This window comes from Heteronotia binoei, chromosome 11 (genome assembly GCF_032191835.1).
Source record: "Heteronotia binoei isolate CCM8104 ecotype False Entrance Well chromosome 11, APGP_CSIRO_Hbin_v1, whole genome shotgun sequence".
Lineage (NCBI taxonomy): Eukaryota > Metazoa > Chordata > Lepidosauria > Squamata > Gekkonidae > Heteronotia > Heteronotia binoei.
The window spans coordinates 9,598,283-9,621,760 of record NC_083233.1 but is presented as its reverse complement, the minus strand read 5'-3'; the positions used below and the strand labels follow the sequence as shown (position 1 = coordinate 9,621,760).

Genomic DNA, 23,478 nt, shown 5'->3' with positions numbered 1-23,478 from the left:
CCTCTGCTCCATATTTTTATCTAACCCCCTCTTGAAGGTGGCTATGCTTGTGGCCGCCACCACGTCCTGTGGCAGCGAATTCCACATGTTAATCACCCTTTGGGTGAAGAAGTACTTCCTTTTATCCGTTTTAACCTGTCTGCTCAGCAATTTCATCGAATGCCCACGAGTTCTTGTATTGTGAGAAAGAGAGAAAAGTACTTCTTTCTCTACTTTCTCCATCCCATGCATTATCTTGTAAACCTCTATCATGTCACCCCGCAGTCGACGTTTCTCCAAGCTAAAGAGCCCCAAGCATTTCAACCGTTCTTCATAGGGAAAGTGTTCCAGCCCTTTAATCATTCTAGTTGCCCTTTTCTGGACTTTCTCCAATGCTATAATATCCTTTTTGAGGTGCGGCGACCAGAACTGCACACAGCACTCCAAGTTAGACTACACCATCAATTTATACAGGAGCATTATGATACTGTCCCTAAGATCATGGCACCGCCCCCCCCCCAGGTCTGCTTTCTATTGTAGCTATCTTCTTAGCCCGTCTTGATCTTGCCAGAACTTGGAGACTAAGCAGGAGACCACCAAGGAAGGTAGGAGCTGATATACCAAGGCAAGTAACGGCAAACCACTTCTGCTCATCTCTAGAGAGCCAGTTTGGTGTAGTGGTTAAGTGCGCAGGCTCTGGGAGAATCAGGTTTGATTCCCCATTCCTGGAATGGCCTTGGGGCAGCCACGGCTCTCACAGGAGTTGTCCTTGGAAGGGCAGCTGCTGTAAGAGCTCTCCCAGCCCCACCTTTCTCACAACGTGTCTGTTGGGGGCAGGGGGGAGGTAAAGGAGGTTGTGACCACTCTGAGATTCAGAGTATAGGGTGGGATATAAATCCAAAGTCATCATCTTCATGCCTTGAAAACTCCATGAGGTTGAGCTCCATGGGGTCGCCATGAATAAACGGCACCTCAGTGGCACACTTTGCCTTATTTTTATGACTGGTAAGTGATACACTCAGATCTGCATTTGGACGAGGGTGACATCGTTGTCCTCACAGTTGAGGATGAGGCTTGACTGCTCTTTCCCTTGGTCCAGTTTATTGATTTGTTCTCCCAACAGTCCTCTCCCAGACTGTAGCTTGCTTTCCTAATTTGAGGCCACAGGAAACCAGGATCACCACATGTTCTTAGAATTGTCTCTAACATCTAAAAAGACCATGGTCGTTTTCGCACTCACCTCCAGCCGGCGCGACCCCCCTCTTCACCGTGCAGGATCTGCGCGGATTTCGCACTAAATGCCGCGGAGCAGCCTTTTGCGCCGGAAACTCCCGTCGCAAAAGCCGCGCAAACGCCAAACTGCTTTTTGGCGATTTACGTTTGAGCGGCTTTTGCAACTGGAGTTTCCGGCGCAAAAGGCTGCTCCGCGGCATTTAATGCGAAATCCGCGCAGATCCTGCGCGGTGAAGAGGGGGGTCGCGCCGGCTGGAGGTGAGTGCGAAAACGACCCATGTCATTTCCATTTTGAGCAAGATGTGCTTGATTGCAGATTCCCTGAGTGCAAAACAGCTGCATATTGGGCTTTTGTGAGATGACTGCTTGTTTCAAAAGCAGAGTTTTGCTTCCTGACTAGGAAAGGCCTCGCAGCTGCCTCAGTTCAGCCCTGGGTCTATTTAAAGGGTCTCAGTTCAGTCCCTGGGCAGAGCCCTTGGGGGGAAGCATCTTGGAAGTCATGAGAGGTTCGTTCTCTCCAGCAAGGCTGCAGCCTTTTGCTGCTTGACATGTCCAGGGACTTTGAAAAGATAAGATGCCCTGGAAATGTTCCCTTTCTTCTTGTTCCTCACTACATGTTTCTTTGACCTGAGTTTGTGTTGGGCCCAGAAGTGTCTTCAGTTGTGACACCACATGAAGTCTGAGCTGTTGTGTGTACAATGTTTTCCATTGCGGGGAGCCTCTTCAGAAGTCCACTCTGCATCTTCACAATTTCTTGCTGTTATAAATCTTGTTGTTATCATTACAATTATTTTGTTTTTAAGTACAGTAATTTTTTTGCATCAGCCAAAGCAAAGAAGCTAAGTTTTTAGGTGTGTTGCTTCCTATTAGGGTTTTTTAATTCATTTTTTAAAATTGTGTTAAGTCATCAAAAAATTTTCTTCCTCCTTCCTTTAGAAGGATAGATCTCTGGTACTTGCAATTTCTCCCCCTGCTCCTGTTGTTTCAGAAGCCTTTGTATTTTCTCTCTCCTTGAGGTTCTGGTGCGGCATGTATAACCGGTTTGATAAAGGGATGCACCCAAAGCAGTGTGTTTTGGATCATCTCCTTGGATGCATGAGCCGGAAACTGGAGTTGGAAGATGCTGCAGATGAGCTGGAAAATGTGAGTAAGGTACAGCAGTTAAATTGTGTTTCTTCACAAAGATATTGGATTTATATCCCACCCTCCACTCCGAAGAGTCTCAGAGCGGCTCACAATCTCCTTTACCTTCCTCCCCCACAACAGACACCCTGTGAGGTAGATGAAGATATTGGATTTATATCCCACCCTCCACTCCGAAGAGTCTCAGAGCGGCTCACAATCTCCTTTACCTTCCCCCTCCCACAACAGACACCCTGTGAGGTAGATGAAGATATTGGATTTATATCCCACCCTCCACTCCGAAGAGTCTCAGAGCGGCTCACAATCTCCTTTACCTTCCCCCTCCCACAACAGACACCCTGTGAGGTAGATGAAGATATTGGATTTATATCCCACCCTCCAATCCGAAGAGTCTCAGAGCGGCTCACAATCTCCTTTACCTTCCTCCCCCACAACAGACACCCTGTGAGGTAGATGAAGATATTGGATTTATATCCCGCCCTACTCTCCGAAGAGTCTCAGAGCGGCTCACAATCTCCTTTACCTTCCCCCTCCCACAACAGACACCCTGTGAGGTAGATGAAGATATTGGATTTATATCCCACCCTCCAATCCGAAGAGTCTCAGAGCAGCTCACAATCTCCTTTACCTTCCTCCCCCACAACAGACACCCTGTGAGGTAGATGAAGATATTGGATTTATATCCCACCCTCCAATCCGAAGAGTCTCAGAGCGGCTCACAATCTCCTTTCCCTTCCTCCCCCACAACAGACACCCTGTGAGGTAGATGAAGATATTGGATTTATATCCCACCCTCCAATCCGAAGAGTCTCAGAGTGGCTCACAATCTCCTTTACCTTCCTCCCCCACAACAGACACCCTGTGAGGTAGATGAAGATATTGGATTTATATCCCACCCTCCAATCCGAAGAGTCTCAGAGCAGCTCACAATCTCCTTTACCTTCCTCCCCCACAACAGACACCCTGTGAGGTAGATGAAGATATTGGATTTATATCCCACCCTCCAATCCGAAGAGTCTCAGAGTGGCTCACAATCTCTTTTACCTTCCTCCCCCTCAACAGACACCCTGTGAGGTAGATGAAGATATTGGATTTATATCCCACCCTCCACTCCAAAGAGTCTCAGAGCGGCTTACAATCTCCTATATCTTCTCCCCCCACAACAGACACCCTGTGAGGTGGGTGGGGCTGGAGAGGGCTCTCACAGCAGCTGCCCTTTCAAGGACAACCTCTGCCAGAGCTATGGCTGACCCAAGGCCATGCCAGCAGGTGCAAGTGGAGGAGTGGGGAATCAAACCCGGTTCTCCCAGATAAGAGTCCGCACACTTAACCACTGCACCAAACTGGCAGTCCATTGCCTGGAGGCCTTGATAGGCTAGCTGGAGATGGGGTGATAGGGTTGTGTTGTTCTGGAAGGCAGACACTGGAGCTAGAGGAACAGTAGAGAGCTGGCCTCTCCAGTTAAAGGAGAGAGAATAATTCCTTCTGTGCCAGGGACCAGCTGTCTTCTCAGGAGACTCCACGGAGCTAGGTGGATCAACCAGGTGTAAGGCATCTTCACGTGTCCCTGTGAACTGAAAGGCTTTCATACAAGATACCTGACGAAGTGGGGACAGTGACTTGTGAAAGCTCAGAGCCTGCCACAGACTTCATTAGGCTTTAAGGTGCTCCTGGACTCTTGACTGCTACAGACAGACCAACTTGGCTACCCATGATGCTCTGAGGCTCAGAACAGTTAGATATAGAAATCTCTCTCCCCTGAACTGCATGGAACGATGATGGGAAAATAGGCTGAGGGGCCTTTTCCTTCCCTCTTACTCCTGTAGAGGAGAGCCTCACAGTCTCCAGAGAAGTACGTCAGAGAGAGAGAGAGGTGACACAGATTCATCTCTCACTCTTTGCAGCACACAAGTTGAAAGTGGTGTTGTTGCTTTGACTGGCAGTCCAAGGTACCACAGTGTGGTTTTGTATTATGGAACTTGAACTCCTATAAGAGTTGCCTTGCTGGATCAGCCCACCTACTGCAGTATTTTGGTTCCAGCAACGATTGACCGCGGGCTTCTGGGCTAATAAGCAAGCAGCGTGGAAGGTCCCAACAGCTGGGGGTTTTTAAAGGTATATTGCCTTTGTACATGGAGGTTCCATTTAGCTCTTCTGGCTGATGGCTCTTGATAGAGCAAGGAGTTTAGCTTTGGCGCATACTCCCCACCGCCCCTGGGGGTCACTTTCAGGGCTTTGAAGTTTAAAAGACAACCCCCTTCGGAAACAGCCATGCTGCTGTTTAAAACATGAGGTCCAGGCAGTCATCCCTATACAGAAGCTGCCCTGTGGGGCTAGGGCAGGAGTGGCCAACGGTAGCTCTCCAGATGTTTTTTGCCTACAACTCCCATCAGTCCCAGCCAGCATGGCCAATGACTGGGACTGATGGGAGTTGTAGGCAAAAAAACATCTAGAGAGCTACCGTTGGCCACCCCTGGGCTAGAGTTATCGGGTCGATGACGAACAAGCTGGAAAAATCCACAATGTTCGGATCCCCGTTTGTGACCCTACGTGAGGGAATTGCAAAAATAGCCGTTATATGCTCTTAATTTCTTTCCAGCTGTGCCTTATCAATTCTTTGCTGTTGTGGAACTGGTCACCACAGCTGCAAGACCCGGTTTCGTGGCTGTCCCATCCAGTTCAGAGGCCATCATGCCATATAAGCAGGTTTTTCCCCACCTGTTTCTGTATAATGCTCAGTTCTGCATTCTGGTTGCAGCTTGCAGAGCTCCTTCAGGTGTGCCGAGTAGGATCCCCCCCTCTTTGGAATGACATACCTGAGAGTTCACCCCAAAGAGCTTTTGCAACTTCCCTCATTTCCAAGGAGATTTCTGTAAGTCAGGAAAAGAGGGAAGTTTAAGAAACTCAAGCCCAAAAGCTGCATTTTGGTATGTGGACCTAATTGTGTGGTTCTCTGAATGCTGCCTCGTCTTTATAAACTCATAAAAACTGCTGGAGGTTTTATTTTGTTTCTGCCCTCTCGGCTAGCACAAGCAGAGAAGGATACACACACACACCCACACACCTTTGGGAGACGTGGCTTCCAGTCTCACACCTAATATCAGATCTGAAGAAGTGAGCAGTGACTCACGAAAGCTCCTCCCCTGCAACCACAAATTTTGCTGGTCTGTAAGGTGCTCGTGGACTCCTGCTCTTCTCTGCTGCTACAGACAGATTAACAGGGCGATTGATCTTGAACTAATGCCAAATATTATTTATAACTGTTTCAATAAAACAAGGCTTTCATACTTTATGACATTTCAAACATACATACACATATACATATATACATACATATATATATGTATGGCAGAACCAGCGCCAGAATATTTTTATTGCTGCCAGATACATTTAACTTAAATTATGTGTTTTAATTCTATTGACTGGTTTTTATATGTTTAATTTTTATTTGTTAAATTCAAAGTTTTTATCTATTAATTGTAAATGTATAAAATGTTGTTAGCCGCCCTGAGCCGCCTAGGCGGGGAGGGCGGGATACAAATAAAATTTATTATTATTATTATATACATATATATATATATATATATATATATATATATATATATATATATATATACGTGCACACACACACATATATATATTTGACATTAGATCAGTTTATTTATATCCCGCCCTCCCCGCCAAGGCAGGCTCAGGGCGGCTCACAACATACGAATATAAAATACAATAAAATAAAATACAATAAAACCATACATAACAAATTACCGTTTCAATAATAAAATCATCATTAAACCATTAACAACTATATTAAAATTAACATTGTGGTGCTATAACTTAGATCTTAATAAAATTCAGTGGCGAAAACATGGTTAGTGGTTAAGTGTGCGGACTCTTATCTGGGAGAACCAGGTTTGATTCCCCACTCCTCCACTTGCACCTGCTAGCCTGGCCTTGGGTCAGCCATAGCTCTGGCAGAGGTTGTCTTTGAAAGGGCAGCTGCTGTGAGAGCCCTCTCCAGCCCCACCCACCTCACAGGTTGTCTGTTGTGGGCGAGGAAGGGAAAGGAGATTGTGAGCCGCTCTGAGACTCTTCAGAGTGGAGGGCGGGATATAAATCTTCTCCTTCTCTTCCTCTTCCTCCTCCTCCTCCTCATACATACCAAGCAATACTGAGTTCTCTGCTAAATTATATGTGATGTATTTAAATTTCTTCAATGGGGCATGATAAGTTCAGTAAGAAAGTCCTGCATATCATTGGGTGTGGGGAAGAAAATGCAAATGTGGCTTCACGGTCTCCAGAAATTCTGCTGCTTTTGGCACAAGGAGAGTGGAACCCTTTAGTGTTTTGGATTCTGATCATTTAATCTGATCTGTAGTTCCATCACTTCTTGACTGGACAAAGTTATGCAGGCCTGTTCCAGTAATTCTCACCTTGAGCATGATTTCCCCCAATGTGGTGGTGCTAGAGGGTGCCACCAAGTGGCAACTGGCTTGAATTGCAAAGGATGATTCCCACTGCCTGCCTCTGTGTAGCAGCCCTGGGCTTCCTTGGTGTTCTGCCCTCCAGGTACTAGCCAGGGCTGACTGCTTAAGATATGATAGGATTGGTCTTGTCTGGGTCATCCAGGGCAGGTCTCCATCAATTTACCTGAGACAAAGTTGGGTTAAATTGATGGGTATCCCAAGAAGGCAACCATTCGTGTTCAGACTGTGTTGGTGGTTCATTCAGCTTTTGTCCACCTGTCACGTCTGAATATGGCTCAACCAGAGAGCATGCTGGGTAGAACCAAAGTAGAACCAAATGCTGCTAGTGCCTCTCTGCTGTTCCCCCTCCCTTTTCTTAGAAGCTCTCCCTGCTTTGAAATGGTGATGTGTGAAAAGTCTTATCTGAACCTTCTCAGTCCAGGCCCGTGGGAGTCGTAGGAGCCTGGTGAAACATCCAGGCCACTACGCCTAATCAACATGAGAATGTACTAGTAACATCTGTGTGTGAATGTCCCCTGCACAATTTCCCTGCCCGTAGGAATGCTTTTGAAGTGCTCTTTATATGCAATGTATTTACTGTATGGTTTCAGTCTCTTCAAACCCTGGCTCAGGCCACAAGCATCCAGTATCAATAAACTAGCTTCTTTGTACCTACATTGACTCGTTATTGAATCTGCAGACTTGACACCACCTTTATTGCTGGTTATTACCTTTAAAGCCCTATATGGTCGAGGACCTGCCTACCTAAAGGACCGCCTCTCCCCATATGTACCCCGGAGAGCACTGAGGTCTGGTTCCCAGAATTTATTAACAATCCCTGGGCCAAGAGAAGCTAGGTTGAAGGCCACTAGGGAGCAGGCCTTCTCGGTGATAGCCCCCCGTTGGTGGAACGACCTTCCAGAGATGGTGCGAGCCCTGCGGGACCTGAACCAATTCCGCAGGGCTTGCAAAACATTTCTTTTTCAGTTGGCATTTGAGACAGAACCTGATTAACTAACGAACAGACGCTTAGCCATCTTATGTACATCAGGATTACATCATTTTAGCACCTATTTCTATATGTTTTATCTATTTTAATTAATTTATGTGTAATTGATATTTATTGTTATGTTTTATGTGAATCATGGGACCCCCATGTCTGTTATACTGTTTAATGTGAATCATGGGACTCCCATGTCTGTTAACCGCCCTGAGCCCGCCTGGCGGGGAGGGCGGGATATAAAAATAAAATATTATTATTATTATTTAATAAGGAGATGTGCCAAGTTGCCCCAGACTTCTAGGCATGATGCTTGTGAAGTCATTGCTGCCCAATTAGAGGCTCTCGCTGGTATCAGGTTTTTGGTTTTGATAGTAATTTCCTTTCTATCACTACAGAAACTGCCCATCTTAGATGGATCCCTGCCAGATGAGATTTCCATCTTAGCCAAAATGGCCACCGTTCCGACCGGCTGTTCGAAATCTCCAATGCTCAACACTCCCCAGGACTATGAGGATGAGCCTCCTGCCCTAGTGGCCAACGGCACCATCACTGTGGAGGACGACAGGCCCGCCCAGCTGAAGAGTAAGGAGGGTCTTGTGAATCCCCTTGATGTCCCAGATGGTGACCGAAGCACCACCCCCGACAGGAGTGTCCAGTCTGCCGTCAGTGCAGGGAATCTCCAAAACCATTGAACTGAACTGACCTGCGCATCTGCTGTGCGCCATAGGAAGTGGCAAGAGGGCAGGCAAGACCTGTGGCTTGGTGCTGGGTAGCCGCCTTCACCCATGTTATGACAAAGTGTTGTGGTGTTCTGTGTTTCGGAGGTGGGGGGCCTGTTTGAGGGTCGCAGGAGCAGTCCAGAGGTAGGGCTCAGAGCTGCCATGGTCTGACACAGGAGGAGGTACCTGCAGAAGGGGCTTTGGGTGCTGTCCCCCATCACGTCTGGCCTCCTTTTCCAGTGAAAGCTCAGGTGCTCCTGCCTTGACCTGCGAAACTGGGTCCATTACTGGTTTCTGAATCCAGGGGGAGCTAAAAAGCCACGCAGTATTTAATCTGTGGAAGTAAAAGCAGTGTGTGCTAGTTAGTGAAGGGCTGAGAATGTCAATTCACTTCAAGAGGCTTTTGTTGGCTGTTTTTCAGAAAAGGTGCTCTGGCAGCACATACGGTTAGTGTATGCACTGCACTGCCAGGGCACCTCTTTTTTTTGGCACCTTTTGAAGGAATTCCGCTGGTGCATTTTTGTTACCCTGTTTGTGTTTTGTATGCAGACATGTGTTTTTATTGTTTTTTTGTAAAGCAGAGCAATTATTGTCATGCCCAACCAGTTAGAAATGCGACTATATTTTTATCACTGTGATATATAAGTGGCTGTAATGTGTATGTGCTCTTCTGCGATATCTTTGTTTTTTTAACTGTGTTTTGAATTTTGTAATTGCTGTTTCACTGCGAGTTCTCTCTTGGTAGCAATGTGTTAATAACCTCAGATGGTCTCACAGCATGTAAAGTCTCTGAATGTTTGCTTGAACCTGTCTGTGGCCTTCCCTTCATTTGGCTTTCTGTCAGGTCCAACATTTCCTGGGCTGCCCTGAGAAGGGCTTAATGCTTGGCACCACTGCTGCAAGAGGGTGTGGAAATACAAGGTGCATATGGAGGAAGCACTGTTGGCTCCAAAGCCACATGCCCAATACTATTGCTACTTTGTGCTTGGTGATGTAATGCCCTACAGCAGGGGTGGCCAACGGTAGCTCTCCAGATGTTTCTTTTTGCCTACAACTCCCATCAGCCCCATCCATTGGCCATGCTGGCTGGGAATGATGGGAGTTGTAGGCAAAAAAACATGTGGAGAGCTACCCCTGTCCTAGAGTGGATAATGCCCTTTGAAGAGAAACCACTCCTTTCCCATTCTCTAGAGTTGTAAGCAATGGTGGCAGGCTAACTCAGAACAGCTGTAAACTGGTTTAGGTTTCATGTTTACTCAAGAATCGTCCAGATTTGAACCAACTCATTACCTCTGTAGAGATTATATATATATGGGTGTCGAGTAACTAAGAAGAAAGGACAGGCCATTTGCGCTCACCAGATCTGGGGGTGGTTTTAGTCACTGCCGAGCTGTGCCGCATCCTGGAAATATAGTTGACCACCCCCCATGATGAAATTCACCTGCGAATCTTTCTGTATTTCCGGAAGAAATGAGATTCAGTAGTGGGCACTTGTTTTGTATGGTGTGGCATGACTGAACATCTATTTAGAACAGTTGCCACAACCCCCTGAGGACCCATGTAGCAGTACTTTTTACAGTTTTTTTATTAAAACGTGAAACGTTGCATTGCTGTGGCTTGTAAGAAATCAGTTCTTTGCTTGAGGAGCAAAGTCTTAGCAGTTTCGCACGATGTACCATTTTGGCAACCACCCATGACCCCCATATTAACCAAAAACATGCCATCCTTCCCCCTCCTCTTGAGTTCTGCTGATCACAAGTGCGTTAGAGAACACTGGCTGCAAAAATGTAGAGTGTACCAGGTATATCTTTCACCACAAGTCAGACAAGAGGTGCCTGAACGCCTGGAACTGATTTTCCTTATTTGCCTGCTAATTCCTTTCTTTTTTTTTAACCTTTTGAAAGTTTGAACTGGGGTGGGGCGGGGGTTAATGAATTAGGCTTAACAGAATGTAGAAATGGAGCCCACACACACTTTTATCTGCTTATAATTGTCTGACCAAAAGTTTTAGTACTATGTCCTGTGCGCTGAGAAGATGCTGGCTTCTTGGTACGCAGACGAACTGTCCCTCTCAAGTCTTTATGCCATTTTAAAAGATACGTGTTGTCTTTCTGTGACACTCACGTACAATATTACAATCTGTGAATAAGTCACTGCACACTAACCTGGTATGACATGAAAAAAAATGCATGCTTTCATAGCTACCTACATAGTGACTGCTGGGATCTTCTGGCTCACTGCAGACCACATACCAGGCCTCTCCAATTACATTTCAACTGCCAGGGTTCTTGGTCCGTTCCAGCAAGAGCTTTTGGGGTTATGGGCACATTTTGTGTCACCTGCAGTGGAGAATTGCTTCCATAGAAAACCCTGTTGCTCACTAATTTTGTCTTGTGAAAGAACTGTTGCTTGTGTACTTTAAAACTTTATATTTCTCAATTTAATACTTCCAAAGAAAGTTCTTTAGTTCTTTGGCTGAGGGAAATTCCAGATAATTGCCATGAAGCCTGATGACTCACTCACAGGTGTGATGTTGTATAATTTGATCTAGATATCTTTATCTTTTTATCTTTACCTGGACTGTAAAGCAGCCTAAATTTTTGCCTTTCTGCTTCCAGTTCTAATACTGAACTAATCACTTTCTCCAGGAAGGTAATCAGTTGCTGCTGTACTGTGTTCCTTCAGAAATAGCTCTTTAGTTTACTCTTCTCTGTCTAGTTCCTCACTTTTGGTCACTTTTCCAATTTAATAGCCCTTTTCAGTACTGATACTTTTGATTTCTAAGCCTTTCTAGTCTTCCAGCTTCGAACAGCTTTTCTTCTTGAGTTGGTCTAAAGTTCTGATCTTGGTTATTCAGAAAGACAAGGGTGAAAAATGTTCTGATGCTTATGAAATTCTTCCCACACAAAAAGTTCCCAGATATAGGAGTTCCAAATTACTGTAATGTAATGATCTACTTCTCCTTTTTGGGCCGGGGGGGGTGGCAGTTTTCCAGATTTTGTGCAGTTCACTGTGCATGTCCAGTTTCCCACATTTTCCAGCACATATTTCTTTCCTGCAGGTTGCCGATGCTCCCCAGAGCATTTATGCACTGCTTAGATGATGGCACTATAGACAGGGTCCCTACGGGGTTGTATCTGCTCTCCCCCCCCCCCTTAACCAATGCACATGGACACTGACATGCATCAGTAACCCTGGAACTGGAGGGAGAATGAGCTGTGACCCAGTGCATATGCAAAAGCGCAATGCTGTAGATCCTCCTTGGCGGAACAGAATGTCGGATAGAGTGGCCTACAGAACAGGAGGGAGATTCCATTCATCCTAATTTTAAAGCTTTCAACCCATCACAAAATGAAACGGGCTGGCAGGGATTTTGTCTGATTGTTACCATCACATTGGTATGTTCTTGTCTTCAGGTAATTGGAGGAAACTTGTTTGGAATCTTCATAAAGGGATATCATGTAAGGATCACAAAGGTGTTCTGGCACTCTAGAAAGGCAGGCTGCTGCTTCCGAGATATATTCAGAAGGAACCAGTTCAGGTTATTTCAGTTTACCTTCTTTTGGATGGGACCAGTGGGTAGGCCTTGACTCTCCCCCCCCCTCCCCACACACACACTACTTAGAAGTGATTGGATTATTAACCTTCTGTTTTGTTGCCAATTATGGTTGCTGTTGTTTTGCCTAAATCATTTTAACTTCAATGTAGGAATATATTTTTTTAAAAACTCAGTCTATTCTAAAGCTGTTTTTGGTTGCTGCCGTTTAACCTCTTGGAATTAGTTATTTGTATGAGAAAATGCCTCTCTCAAGCACCATTAAGCTGCCTTGGAAAGAAAACCCCTTGGACTCTTTAGGATGGGTTTCTGAATTGCCCTGCAAGGGTGTGTCCCCCCCCCCCCCCCCTAAGCTGTATTGTGACTGTCTTCAGCAGATCTGTAGCTTTCTATCCTGCAGTCTTCCTGTGGCTGTTATCAAAGATGCCATTTGTTGGGAGAGAGCGGTGCAACTCAAGATCTCATTTTGGAGAGGCAGGCTGTATCCTTTCATACACATTTCTGAAGCAGCTGCAACCTTGGATCAGTCACACAGAGGCTAATGGCTGAGAAGGGCTAAAGGAAAAGCAGAATTCTTTGCTTAAGTGTATTTGTTCATGGAGCCTGCATGCGAGAGCTGCCTTTCACACAGCCATCCCCGCTACTAAACACACCAAGTCATTTGTCCAAAGATACGGAGCATTAGCTAGCAAGAGGACAGCAGGCTTTTCGACAGCACAAATCTTGGTGGATTCTCCACTGATCTTCAGCATTTGTTGAGAACAAAAAAGCGCAGAGCCCCTGAAAGCCCCGCTGAGTGTCCTTCGGCCTTTTTCGGCAGCTGTAATTGGCTTCCTGCTGCGGCGCCCTGCAGAGCTCCGTTTTGTTAAAGTTTTTTAACCTGCTGATAAAAAGTTGTGCTTTTGCTTTGAACACTCCTTTGGGAAGAAGAATCTGGAGGCAGATGCCCAGGGCTGTCTTTCCAGATGTTTTCATAGGACCCGTATTGCTCAAATAGGAACCACAAGGTCTGTAAACAGCTGCATCTTTTCTCCCTCTCTTTACCTGTGCCTCCCTCTGCTGCTCCTCAGAACCTCGAATGCCGCAGTCTGGGCAGCTGGATCATCCTGGGCATGTTGTCAGAAGAAAACTAGAAAGGGAATTGGTGGGCCCTGCCCTGAGTTGCTGCGTGTGCCATTTCACTGGTTTGCACAGATTCACATGGGAGCTGGGATGACCAGGAGTGGGAAGGAAGGGGGTAGGCAGCTTGGACATATGAAGCTGCTCGGCTTATTGATCCACACTGCCATACAGAAGTCAAACAGATGCGTAAGATGCCCCACGGGTTTCCTAGAAGCAGCAGTGGGGAGGCACCACTGTAGTAGGCAGAGAAGTCAACCCCACAATTCTCTCATTTCTGCATGTTTAGAATGGGCGTAGTAAAGTCGGTTGGTTCCCCCATTTCGAGGCATGCGTTGGGCCATCCATAGCATAGTGCTTGGGTTGTCAGAATCCGTATTTGTCTGTTTAAAATTTATATACAAAGGTGGAAACCGCAACGCTGCAGCTGTTTATTCCTTTGTAGGAGCTCCGTGGCCTTTTGGAGGAAGCTTCACAAATGGGACCGAGGTTTGCCTGGGACTCTTTCTCAAAATGTTCTAGATTTGAGTCCAGTAGTGACCAACAAGGGTTTCAGGGTATACAGGCGTCTTGATAAAGGGAGCTTTGAATCTTGAAAACTTGTATCCCCAAATCTGGTTGGTCTCTGAGGTGCTCCTGGACTCCAATCTCACTGTTCTGCTGCAGGACAACACGGCGGCCTTCTGAAACTGTCATTTGCTGTACTGAAGCTCTGTGCCTCGAAACCCTTCAGAGTAGCTGGTCTCCAGATTCTCCTCCTCCTTCAGAAAATCCCTTTCAACATGGACATGTCTGCTGCAAAACCTTCTGGACCAAGCTTATTGTGGTAGCGGTTGCTCTCCATGACCTAGAACACCTGCTGTATCTGTGGTTGCCAAATGTGTGGGAAGGTGGGTAGAGTCGGGCATGTTGTGTTTTAAAGAAGCTTGTTCACTCCTTCTCGAGAGGCTTCCAGAACGCCAAGAATTAGTCTTCTACAGGTATTGCATGGGGGCAGAGTATACTATCGTTGTTGGCAGTTCTCTGGGGTTGTTGAAGCCATCGAGGAAGAGAACTGGAATGTCCATCCTACTGCCTGATCTGCTAAACATTCATCTGTCTACTTAGCCGTAGATGTGTCTCCAGGCATAGTGATGGAGCAATGGATTTATGCCGATGGTTTCTGTAGTTCTGGCCTGAAATTGAAGGGAGTTTTTCCAAAGATTTGGTGCATTAGCTAGCAAGAGGGTAACAAGCCTTTAGACAGCATAAATCTTGGCGGATTCTATTTCAAACTATACATCGATTTCCTTAGCGGAAGAACTTAAATATGTTTCTGAAATACTGTGCAATTCCTGTAGGCTGGCTGAAACAATCTTTAATCCGTAGTTGTCCAAAACTGTGATTGATGGTCCCATACACCCCCTTCCCTATATGTATGTACATTCAAGTTTGGTTTCTTTTGATGCACTGTTAAAAATGCAATTTTACTGGCACTTAAAAGAACACTTGTGTTCTTATAATTGTAAGTCTTATGGGAAGTTTAATTTCTAAGTATTACTGTTTTTATTATTAAATGAATATATACTGTGCAATTTTAATACAAAAAGCCTTGTGTGTTGATTTCTATTGGATTTATTTTCTTTTAATAAGGTGACATAGAAGAGGGCCTTACATCCAAGAAAACATGCAAACAACTTGGCTGCATGTGTGTGAACATCTGGAACAGTCTGAGCACAGAGTTCTCCTCTCAGTTACCTGCTACGCGAGATCCATTTCCACAACATTAATTTTTGAAAATTCACTCTGATTCTGTGGCTGAAAAGAAACACTCTCTCCACACGGTTCTAAGCCTACTGGGGAAAATTAAAACAATACGTCTCTAGGTCCTGAGGGCATACACCCAAGAGTTCTTCAAGAACTCATATGTGAGATAGGTTACATATAGGGTTAGTAAACCAACTATTTCTAAATTTAGCTGTCATACCAAAAAACTGGAGAGTAACAAATGTGACACCAATTTTTTTAAAAAGGGATCCAGAGGGGAATCAGTCCAACATCTGTCCCAGACAACTTAGTAGAAACTGTAATTGAAATCTAGCATTGTTAGGCCCATAGAGGGACAAAGGCTGCACAGGAAAAATCAGCATAGTTTCTGCAAAGGGAACTCCAAGAGATGACCGGGGGGTGGGGTGGGGGGCACAGGAGACATGATAAAGTTTTTATAAAATTATACATGTGGTGGAAAGAGTTGACTAAGAACTATTTGCCCTGAGCCACCTGGTGGGAAGGGCGGGATACAAATTACAAATAAATAAATAAAAATAAAATATTTCTCCCTCAAGGGAAAAACTTGGTTGGGCTGTAGGTTCAGGATGGACAAAAGAAAATACCATTTTACAGAGAGTGACTAATGGTGAGGGCCACAGGGTTAAACAGCTTTAAAAGAGGGCTAGATAGATTCATGGGAGGAACAGGCTTCCAGTGGCCACTAGCCATGGTGACTGAGGGGAACCTCCACATTTAGAGGCACGAAGCTTCTGAATCCCAGAGTCGGGACGGGAGGCAACACCAGGGAAAAGCCTCGGCCTCCTTGCCCTGTTGTGGTCCATTCAGAGGAACCAGTTGGCATAGGTTATGGCCTTTTTTTAATTATTGTGAATGATGCATAGACATGCCGAATGTGCTTTTCTGTTTACTGTTTTTCTTGATACCCTGTACCCTTCTTTTCCCTATTCTTATGAAAATTCAATAAAACTTTAAACGTGAAGAGGAACCACTGTGTGAGACAGGATGCTGGCCTAGATGGATTATTGGTCTGATCCTGCAGGGCTTTCCTTATGTTCTGCAAGTCTTTTTAGTTATACTGATTCATTCCAGAGTTGCAAGGAATCGAGGGAGGGACGGTGGCTCAGTGGTAGAGCATTTGGGGAGGGACGGTGGCTCAGTGGTAGAGCATCTGCTTGGGAAGCAGAAGGTCCCAGGTTCAATCCCCGGCATCTCCAAAAAAGGGTCCAGGCAAATAGGCGTGAAAAGCCTCAGCTTGAGACCCTGGAGAGCCACTGCCAGTCTGAGAAGACAATACTGACTTTGATGGACTGAGGGTCTGATTCAGTAGAAGGCAGCTTCCTATGTTCATATGAGCACTTCAGAAGTCAAGTGTACAGCTTCATTGTAGTCAAAGATCCACGTAGGGGCATGTTATGTTACCAGCAGTGACTTGCCACCTTCCTCTGGGAGCTCTCAAGAAGGACCCAACAGCTACAGCCTCTTCCCGTTTGCCCTCAGCATGCCCAGAGATTGTCTCTGAACATGGAGCTTCCCCGCAGCTGTTGGAAGTACCTGCCCCCATGGGGGGAAAGCTGTGCTGTTACCTTTTATTATGGACCAGAGTGCATGAGGCACCTTTCCCCAGGTAGAGCCCTTTTGGCTCAACAGGCAGTTGCATGCCAGTGGGGCAAGCAACTGGTCCCAGGCACCCTTTCAGCTTGGTAAAATGGCAAGCCCTCTCTTTGCACACTGTGGGGCACAGCTGGGATTTGGACCCACTTTGTGGGACACAACACAACTCCTGAAACAGTCGACCAAGAGATGTGCATTTTTGTAACTAGGCAAGGATAACTGCTTAAACCCCCCCAACGCTAACCAATTCTCAAAAAACAGATAAATTGTAGGAAAAATGAAAGGCACAAAACTTGAAATTGCTAGTTTTTTTAAAAAAAAAATTGTGAGAATAAGTAATGCAACAATCTTTGATTTTCTTTCTCAAACAGAAAACAGTTTTAGCATACAAATCCACCTTGTAATCCACTTTGAGTCTCAAGTAGAAAACTGGTAAATGACTAATAAGATATAAATGAATAATACACTATAATAATGAATAATGCAATATAATTCCCTGTTTGGCTTCCTGAATGATATATATCAACAAAAATTTACTGCAGATGTAACTTAAGGCCTGCAAGAATTGTTTCCATTGCGCATGAACGATTTTTCCAAATTCTTGCAGGCCTAAAGTTACATCTGCAGTAAATTTTTGTTGATACTGTATATATCATTCAGGAACCCAAACAGGGAATTATATTGTATTATTCATTTATATTTTATTAGACATTTGCCAGTTTTCTACTTGAGACTCATGGATTACATGTTATAGAATATTGTAATCAAATAGTGTATAAGATCTAATAATGCAACAGGACTAGGCTTACAAAAATTGCAAAAAAAGCAAAAAAAAGTATCAAACATGCTTAGTCAAGAAAATGGAATTAGAAAAAATGAAAACAATGCTGTAAGAGCATGATAGAATATACAACAGATTGTGCCCTGTGGCATAGATTACAATCCTGTTCTTCATAAGCTTTACAAAAATGCCCTCAAAAGTAACTGTTTTACATAGTTTGCAGAATTAAAGACGTGCAAGAGCCTTCTTCCAAATACTGAAGCTGTAAATACAACCTTTTCACTGTAAATCACTAACTCAAGGCTTCTAATGGTGCTACCCAACAAATGGGAAGGACCAGCAACTGCCCAGACACACACGTTTTCTGCTGTGGCTCCCATTTGTGAAATGGCCTTTCTGAGGAAGTCAGAAAAGCTGCCATACTTTTGTCATTCTGGCAACGTCGTAAAACAGAATGGTTCAAGAGGGCATTTTAATCAAGATAATAATAGGGAATGGTTCAGGAGGGAGCTTTTATAAAATGAACAGGACTGAGAACTGTATATTACACACTGTTTCCTGTGTGTCTTATCCCGCTCTTACTGCATTGCTTTCTGCCTTTGTAATATCATTTTTTGCATTGTTTAACATGCCAAGCATAATTATTTTTGCTTTGTTTCAAATTGCTGTAATTGTTTATTAGATGTCTCGTGTGCATTATTGCATTGACTTACACTGTGTAACCGATTTGGAGTCTCAGTGAGAAAGACAGACCACATGTGAAGTAGATAAAGAAGTGCACAGGATTAGACTGTAAATGGGATTCTCTTCTGAGTGAACATCATAGGCTCAAGCAACCGCGGGCATGATCCCGGAGGCGCCCGCAGGTGGGATCCTCTCCCAGCATCTTTCAGGCTTTAAAGCAAACATGCAATTCTACAAACCACCCCCCACCCCCCTTTGTGAATAAGATTCCTATGGGATAGCATTTACTAGCCAAAGATTTGTGCTCACTTCTCTAGACTTAAATTCCTTATTATGTGTCTCCTGTCAAAAGATAATTTCTCCAGGACTATCGTGAAACGCTGTCCTGTTCTCTCTCTTACTTTCTTATGAGCCTGCTAGAACACAATTTTTATCCCTTCATTCCTGAAATGTCACTCTCTGCTTTATTCCATTCCCCCCTCTCCTGCCAATTCTTTTCTAGCCAATTGCACAAAGAATTCACCCTTGGAAGATTTATGACAGGATTCACACTATTTACCTCAACTTCCTCCTTTTTTACTAGAAAATTTACACCTGATAAATGTGTGACAGATTTCACACCCTAATGCTAATTGCCAATTCTGTGCCCCTTTGAGGTCTGCACCCTACCTGGTTGCCTAGTTGGCACTGACCCTGGGAGTAGGGCTAGGATTACAGAATTAGAGAACAATGCCAACAACAAACAGAAGCAAGGTATCCTATCAGTGATACAGATGGTGGCTTACAAGATAAAGATGTGGTGAGAACAGGTTATACCTATGAGCATTTCTGTCTACACAATCAGCACAATTTCCAGGCCCCTGATGATCCTTGTTGCTGTCCTCTGCACCCACTCCATTCACATCCTTTTTTAAGTGAGGATTCCAGATTTCCAATTTCATTAATCGCTGGATGCCCCATCGTGTTGACTTAGTGTAACCCGCCTCAGTCCCAATGAGAAAGGCAGAATATAAAGTATGTTAATAAAGCAATCAATGCATTTCTTCTGGGTGCAGAGTACATATTTGGAGACACCCAGCTGAGCTGCCTACGAAGATCTGTTATTGAATATCCTGGATGACAATGAAACCATCTGTTTCCATTTTGCTTGGAACTGTATCTTTCACAGTATATAAGTGAATATAAAATACAATAAATATGACAAATAGTGAGATTTAATATTAAAAGATGCCAAACAAATATAAAATTTTTCACACTCCAAAATGAAAACATCAAGTAAACAAAGGCAAAAACTGTTCCTCTAACTGTGATACAAAGAGGATTGTGCCACATTGAATAGTCTAATTTCCAATATTCTAATGCATCTAATTTCTAATATTACAAGCTAAAGGATATAAGACAAGTATGGATATAACTGAAATGCTTAATATAGGATAATAAGCTGTCCAGAAGCACTGAGGAAATCAGAAATTAGCAGATATGTCCTTTTCTTTCTTGTGCTTCATAAGAAAACTGCAGGGACTCCAAAGAAGTCCTCTGGCCTTCCTCTTCGCTCTCCTCTTGAGCTTTTTTCTCCACCCTCTTCCTTGTGCTTGTCACAGGCTTGACACTTCCTGGATGTTGCCAGTTGCTTAGTACTACTGAAAACCATCAGATCGGTGGAGGTAGAGAATTCTCCAAAACCAGGGATCTCTCAGTAGTGTTCATGGTTGGAAGTTGATTGTGGCACTCCCCACTCACCAAGACGGCCTCCAATTGGCTGGCACTGGAAGGCCTTGCCTTGGGTGAAACCTAGATGCTCTCCCCACCACATTGAGATGTGCTTGGGAATGGTGAGGAAAAGATGGATCCGTTCCCTGAAGAGACCTGGGAAGGGGCTGTTGTCCAGTGTGGGAAGATGCAGTGGTCTGGCAAAAGAAGAGGGTGGTGATGTAGGTGGTGAAGCTAGAGACACTGGTATGTTCTGTGAGCCAACCAAGGGCTGTAGCACTAGTTTGTTGACTGAGGCAGGGGTTCAGGGAGAGGCCTTGTAGCTGTAGACCATGGCTGTCCAGGAACACTACTGGGAGAAGGAACTGGAGGAAGCTTCCGAGCAGGTGTGGTGGAAACAGGCACAGTCTTCATCGCAGGCCACACCAGGTCTTTCTTGGGGACTGGCAATAAGGTTTCCCTTCCTTGCTTGGCCTGTTTCAGCCCCAATGGCGGAGGAAGTATGGGACCAGTCAGATCAACTGGATGTCAGATCACCTGGATGCTTCTCTTGCTGGGGAATGAGGCAAACGTGGTGTGGCTCTAGAAGAAGCCTCTCCCATCCTAGGAAGATGTTGGCTGACCACGCCCATGAGGCTCATCTAGAAACAAAAAATAACCAAACAGAATGCAATTAGAATAGACGTTAAAGATGCATGGAGCACTGAGGTTATGAACCTTCAAATGGCCACCAGCAACCATCAGCTAGAACAGACAGACACCAGGCTGCCTCAGCGCTATGGAGTTGGGAGCTCTGACATAATCTCTTTCTCAGGTTGCTTCTGCTGTGAATGGAAAGAGCTCCTTAAAGAACCCACCTGTGTTTTCTTGGGGGCAGTCTGTGCTTTCTCGCTAGGGTTGCCAGCCCCCAGGTGGGAGCAGGGGATCCCCCACTTTCATAGGCTCCTGCCTGCCCCTAGCCAACCAGCCATGGGGAAACCCCGCCCCCAACAGCCATGACCTGGTGCAATATTTCTAATGTGATGATGTCACACAGAAGTGACATCATCACACTGGAGACATCAAGCCTCCAACTCCTGGAACTCTCTCCCACCCCCTGTTGGCGAGACCTAGGGAAACTCTCCCCCCCCCACACTGGTCTCCTGCTTGAGCTGCTTGACCTTCCTTAGTGAGGAGCACAGTAAGCCCTTGAAAGGTGACTGGGATGGATGCAGCTTCTGGGGCTCAGTGGCTACTGTCCTCGAGATCTGGCTGCTATTCTCCCTTGGCTCAAAGTCTCGCTGTTCTTTTGGCCCCAAGTTTTAAAGCTGTCACACTGGCATAGGGTTGCCAATCCCCAGGTGGGGGCGGGGAATTGGAGGCCCTCCCCCCGCTCCAGGGTCATAAGAAAGCAGGGGAGGGGGGAATGGCTGCTGGGCACTCCATTATTCCATATGGAGACCAATTCCCATAGGGTATAATGGAGAATTGATCTGCAGTTATCTGAGGCTTGGGGGGTGGTTTTTTTTGAGATAGCAGCACCATATTTTCAGCATAGTATCCGGTACCTCTCCTCAAAACACCCTCCAAGTTTCAAAAGGATTGGACAAGGGGTGTCCCTATCCTTCATTATTTCCAGTGGAAGGAAGGCATTTAAAAGGTGTGTTTCCTTTAAATGTGATGGCCAGAACTCCCTTGGAGTTCAATTATGCTTGTCACACCCTTGCTCCTGGCTCCACCCCAAAGTCTCCTGGCTCCACCCTCAAAGTCCCCAGATATTTCTTGAACTTGGCAACCCTAGTGGTTAAGTGCGCGAACTCTTATCTGGGAGAACCGGGTTTGATTCCCCACTCCTCCACTTGCACCTGCTGGAATGGCCTTGGGTCAGCCATAGCTCTGGCAGAGGTTGTCTTTGAAAGGGCAGCTGCTATGGGAGCCCTCTCAGCCCCACCCACCTCACAGGGTAGCTGTTGTAGAAGGAGAAGATGTAGGAGATTGTAAGCCGCTCTGAGACTCTGATTCAGAGAGAAGGGCAGGATATAAATCTGCAGTCTTCTTCTTCTTCTACACTGGCCACCACCCAACCCCTTTGTCTTCTCTGTCAGCAAGTATCTTTTAACCGTGGCCAAAGAGACGCGAGGACCCAGGCGGCAAGTTTATTGTAAGTGCCCAAAACAACAAGGGGTTTTAGTTATCAGTGCAGCAGCAAAAGATAGAAACAGCAAAGGTGATGCAAAGAAAATTACAGCCCTGATATGACTACCTAAACGTTTCCTTGTCTCACCACCCCTTGGGTGAGGGAACCCCCCTCCAGCTCAACCTTTCCGAGAGAACACCCACTTCCCTCTCTAGCTGGCCTTTTATTTCCTCCCAGGTCCCACCCTTCTGGCCAAGTTTCCCCTCCAAGACGGCAGCCCACCCAATTAGAGGGACAGAAAGGATGCTGGGAAATGTAGGCCCTGTAGCTACTCCTACACAGGCTTCCCAGGATCCTGTAGGCCTCACTAGGCTTAGAATCATGACACTGACCTTTCCTAGGAATCCTTTGGCACAATGCAGGTTGTGCCCTTTCTGACCTCTGGTAGGTGCTCTCCGTCAGCGCTCTCCCCAATGCTTGCTTCCAAAGCCAGCTGCTGCATGAGAGCATGTGGTTTTTCTCAGAGAATCAGTGTCCCAGAGACACCAGTTCATTCTCAAACAGAACTAAAAAGGCCTTCTTGTGTAGCAGGAAATCCTTTGCATATTAGGCCACACACCCCTGAGGTAGCCAATCCTTCTGGAGGATCTGTACTATGAGCCCTGTAAACTCTTGGAGGATTGGCTACATAGGCTAATGTGCAAAGGAGTTCCTGCTACCAAAAAAAGCCCTGTATATAAAGATGAGGGAGGACAGCCTTTGGCATGCCTTTTCCACATCTCTCTTGCGTCTTTGTCCCTGGCCTTTCTCTAGTCTAATTTACATTTTATGTTGGATCCTGTAAATAGGGCTGAAGGAGTGGTTTTGTTCACTTGTCCCCTAGGGGGAGCTGTGGCACATACTCTGGTGCAGAGGCGGCCTAACTTGCCGCATAGAATAAACATCAGATGTTCGAGAGCTGCAAGACAAGGAAGGAAGATGGGAAGGGGGAGATGGGAAAAAAGCAACTTTCACTTTAAATGCCAGCTGGCTTGGGTTGGAGAAGTGGTTTAAAGAGACAGATGCTTCCTTCAACGGGATGGTGGATGTGTGAAAGTGCCACATGTGGCTCCCACGCTGCAGTCCCCCCCCCCCCCCACTGTAGTGTGTAGGGTTGACTGAAAGTTTTCTCTTGCAGCCCAGCCTCCCTCTTGTTGTTTTCTCTCTCTGCTGTGTCATTGCTTGGGCTCTGAAGGCCTCTCTTGTTGTATTCGTGGCCTGCAGTCAGTTCCGATCTTTTTGCAAAACCCGGGTGCACTAAATTCATTGAAAGCAAACTCCAAAGCGTGGATTGGATTATTTCCTAAACCCTGCTAACATTTTAAAAGACTGCACCAGATACTGTGGACTCAGTTCAGCAAATGACATCATTCCCTCCCACATCACTCCACTTCGTCATTGACTTGCCTGAGCTGTGATGACGTGTTTGGCTGCCTTGGATCTTGTCTCTCTCAAGCTGAATCCTTGATGTCCTGCTTCCCTTCTCTGGGCTGCAATTTCCCCTTTAAATTATTTCTCTTTCTTTGACCTGCCACCCAACTCCCCCACCTAG

General features: G+C 45.6%; 1 protein-coding gene across 1 annotated transcript in view; it reads left to right on the top strand.

The window, feature by feature from the left end:
* Window positions 1–9,346, top strand: part of MTMR8 (myotubularin related protein 8) — a 46,539-nt gene extending 37,193 nt beyond the window's left edge. Inside the window, exons 13-14 of the mRNA XM_060249985.1 lie at window positions 2,229–2,355; window positions 8,217–9,346. Of these exons, the coding sequence (XP_060105968.1) occupies window positions 2,229–2,355; window positions 8,217–8,513 (424 nt within the window). The 3' untranslated portion in view covers window positions 8,514–9,346. The remainder of the gene's footprint in view (window positions 1–2,228; window positions 2,356–8,216) is intronic.
* Window positions 9,347–23,478: the final 14,132 nt, after the last annotated feature.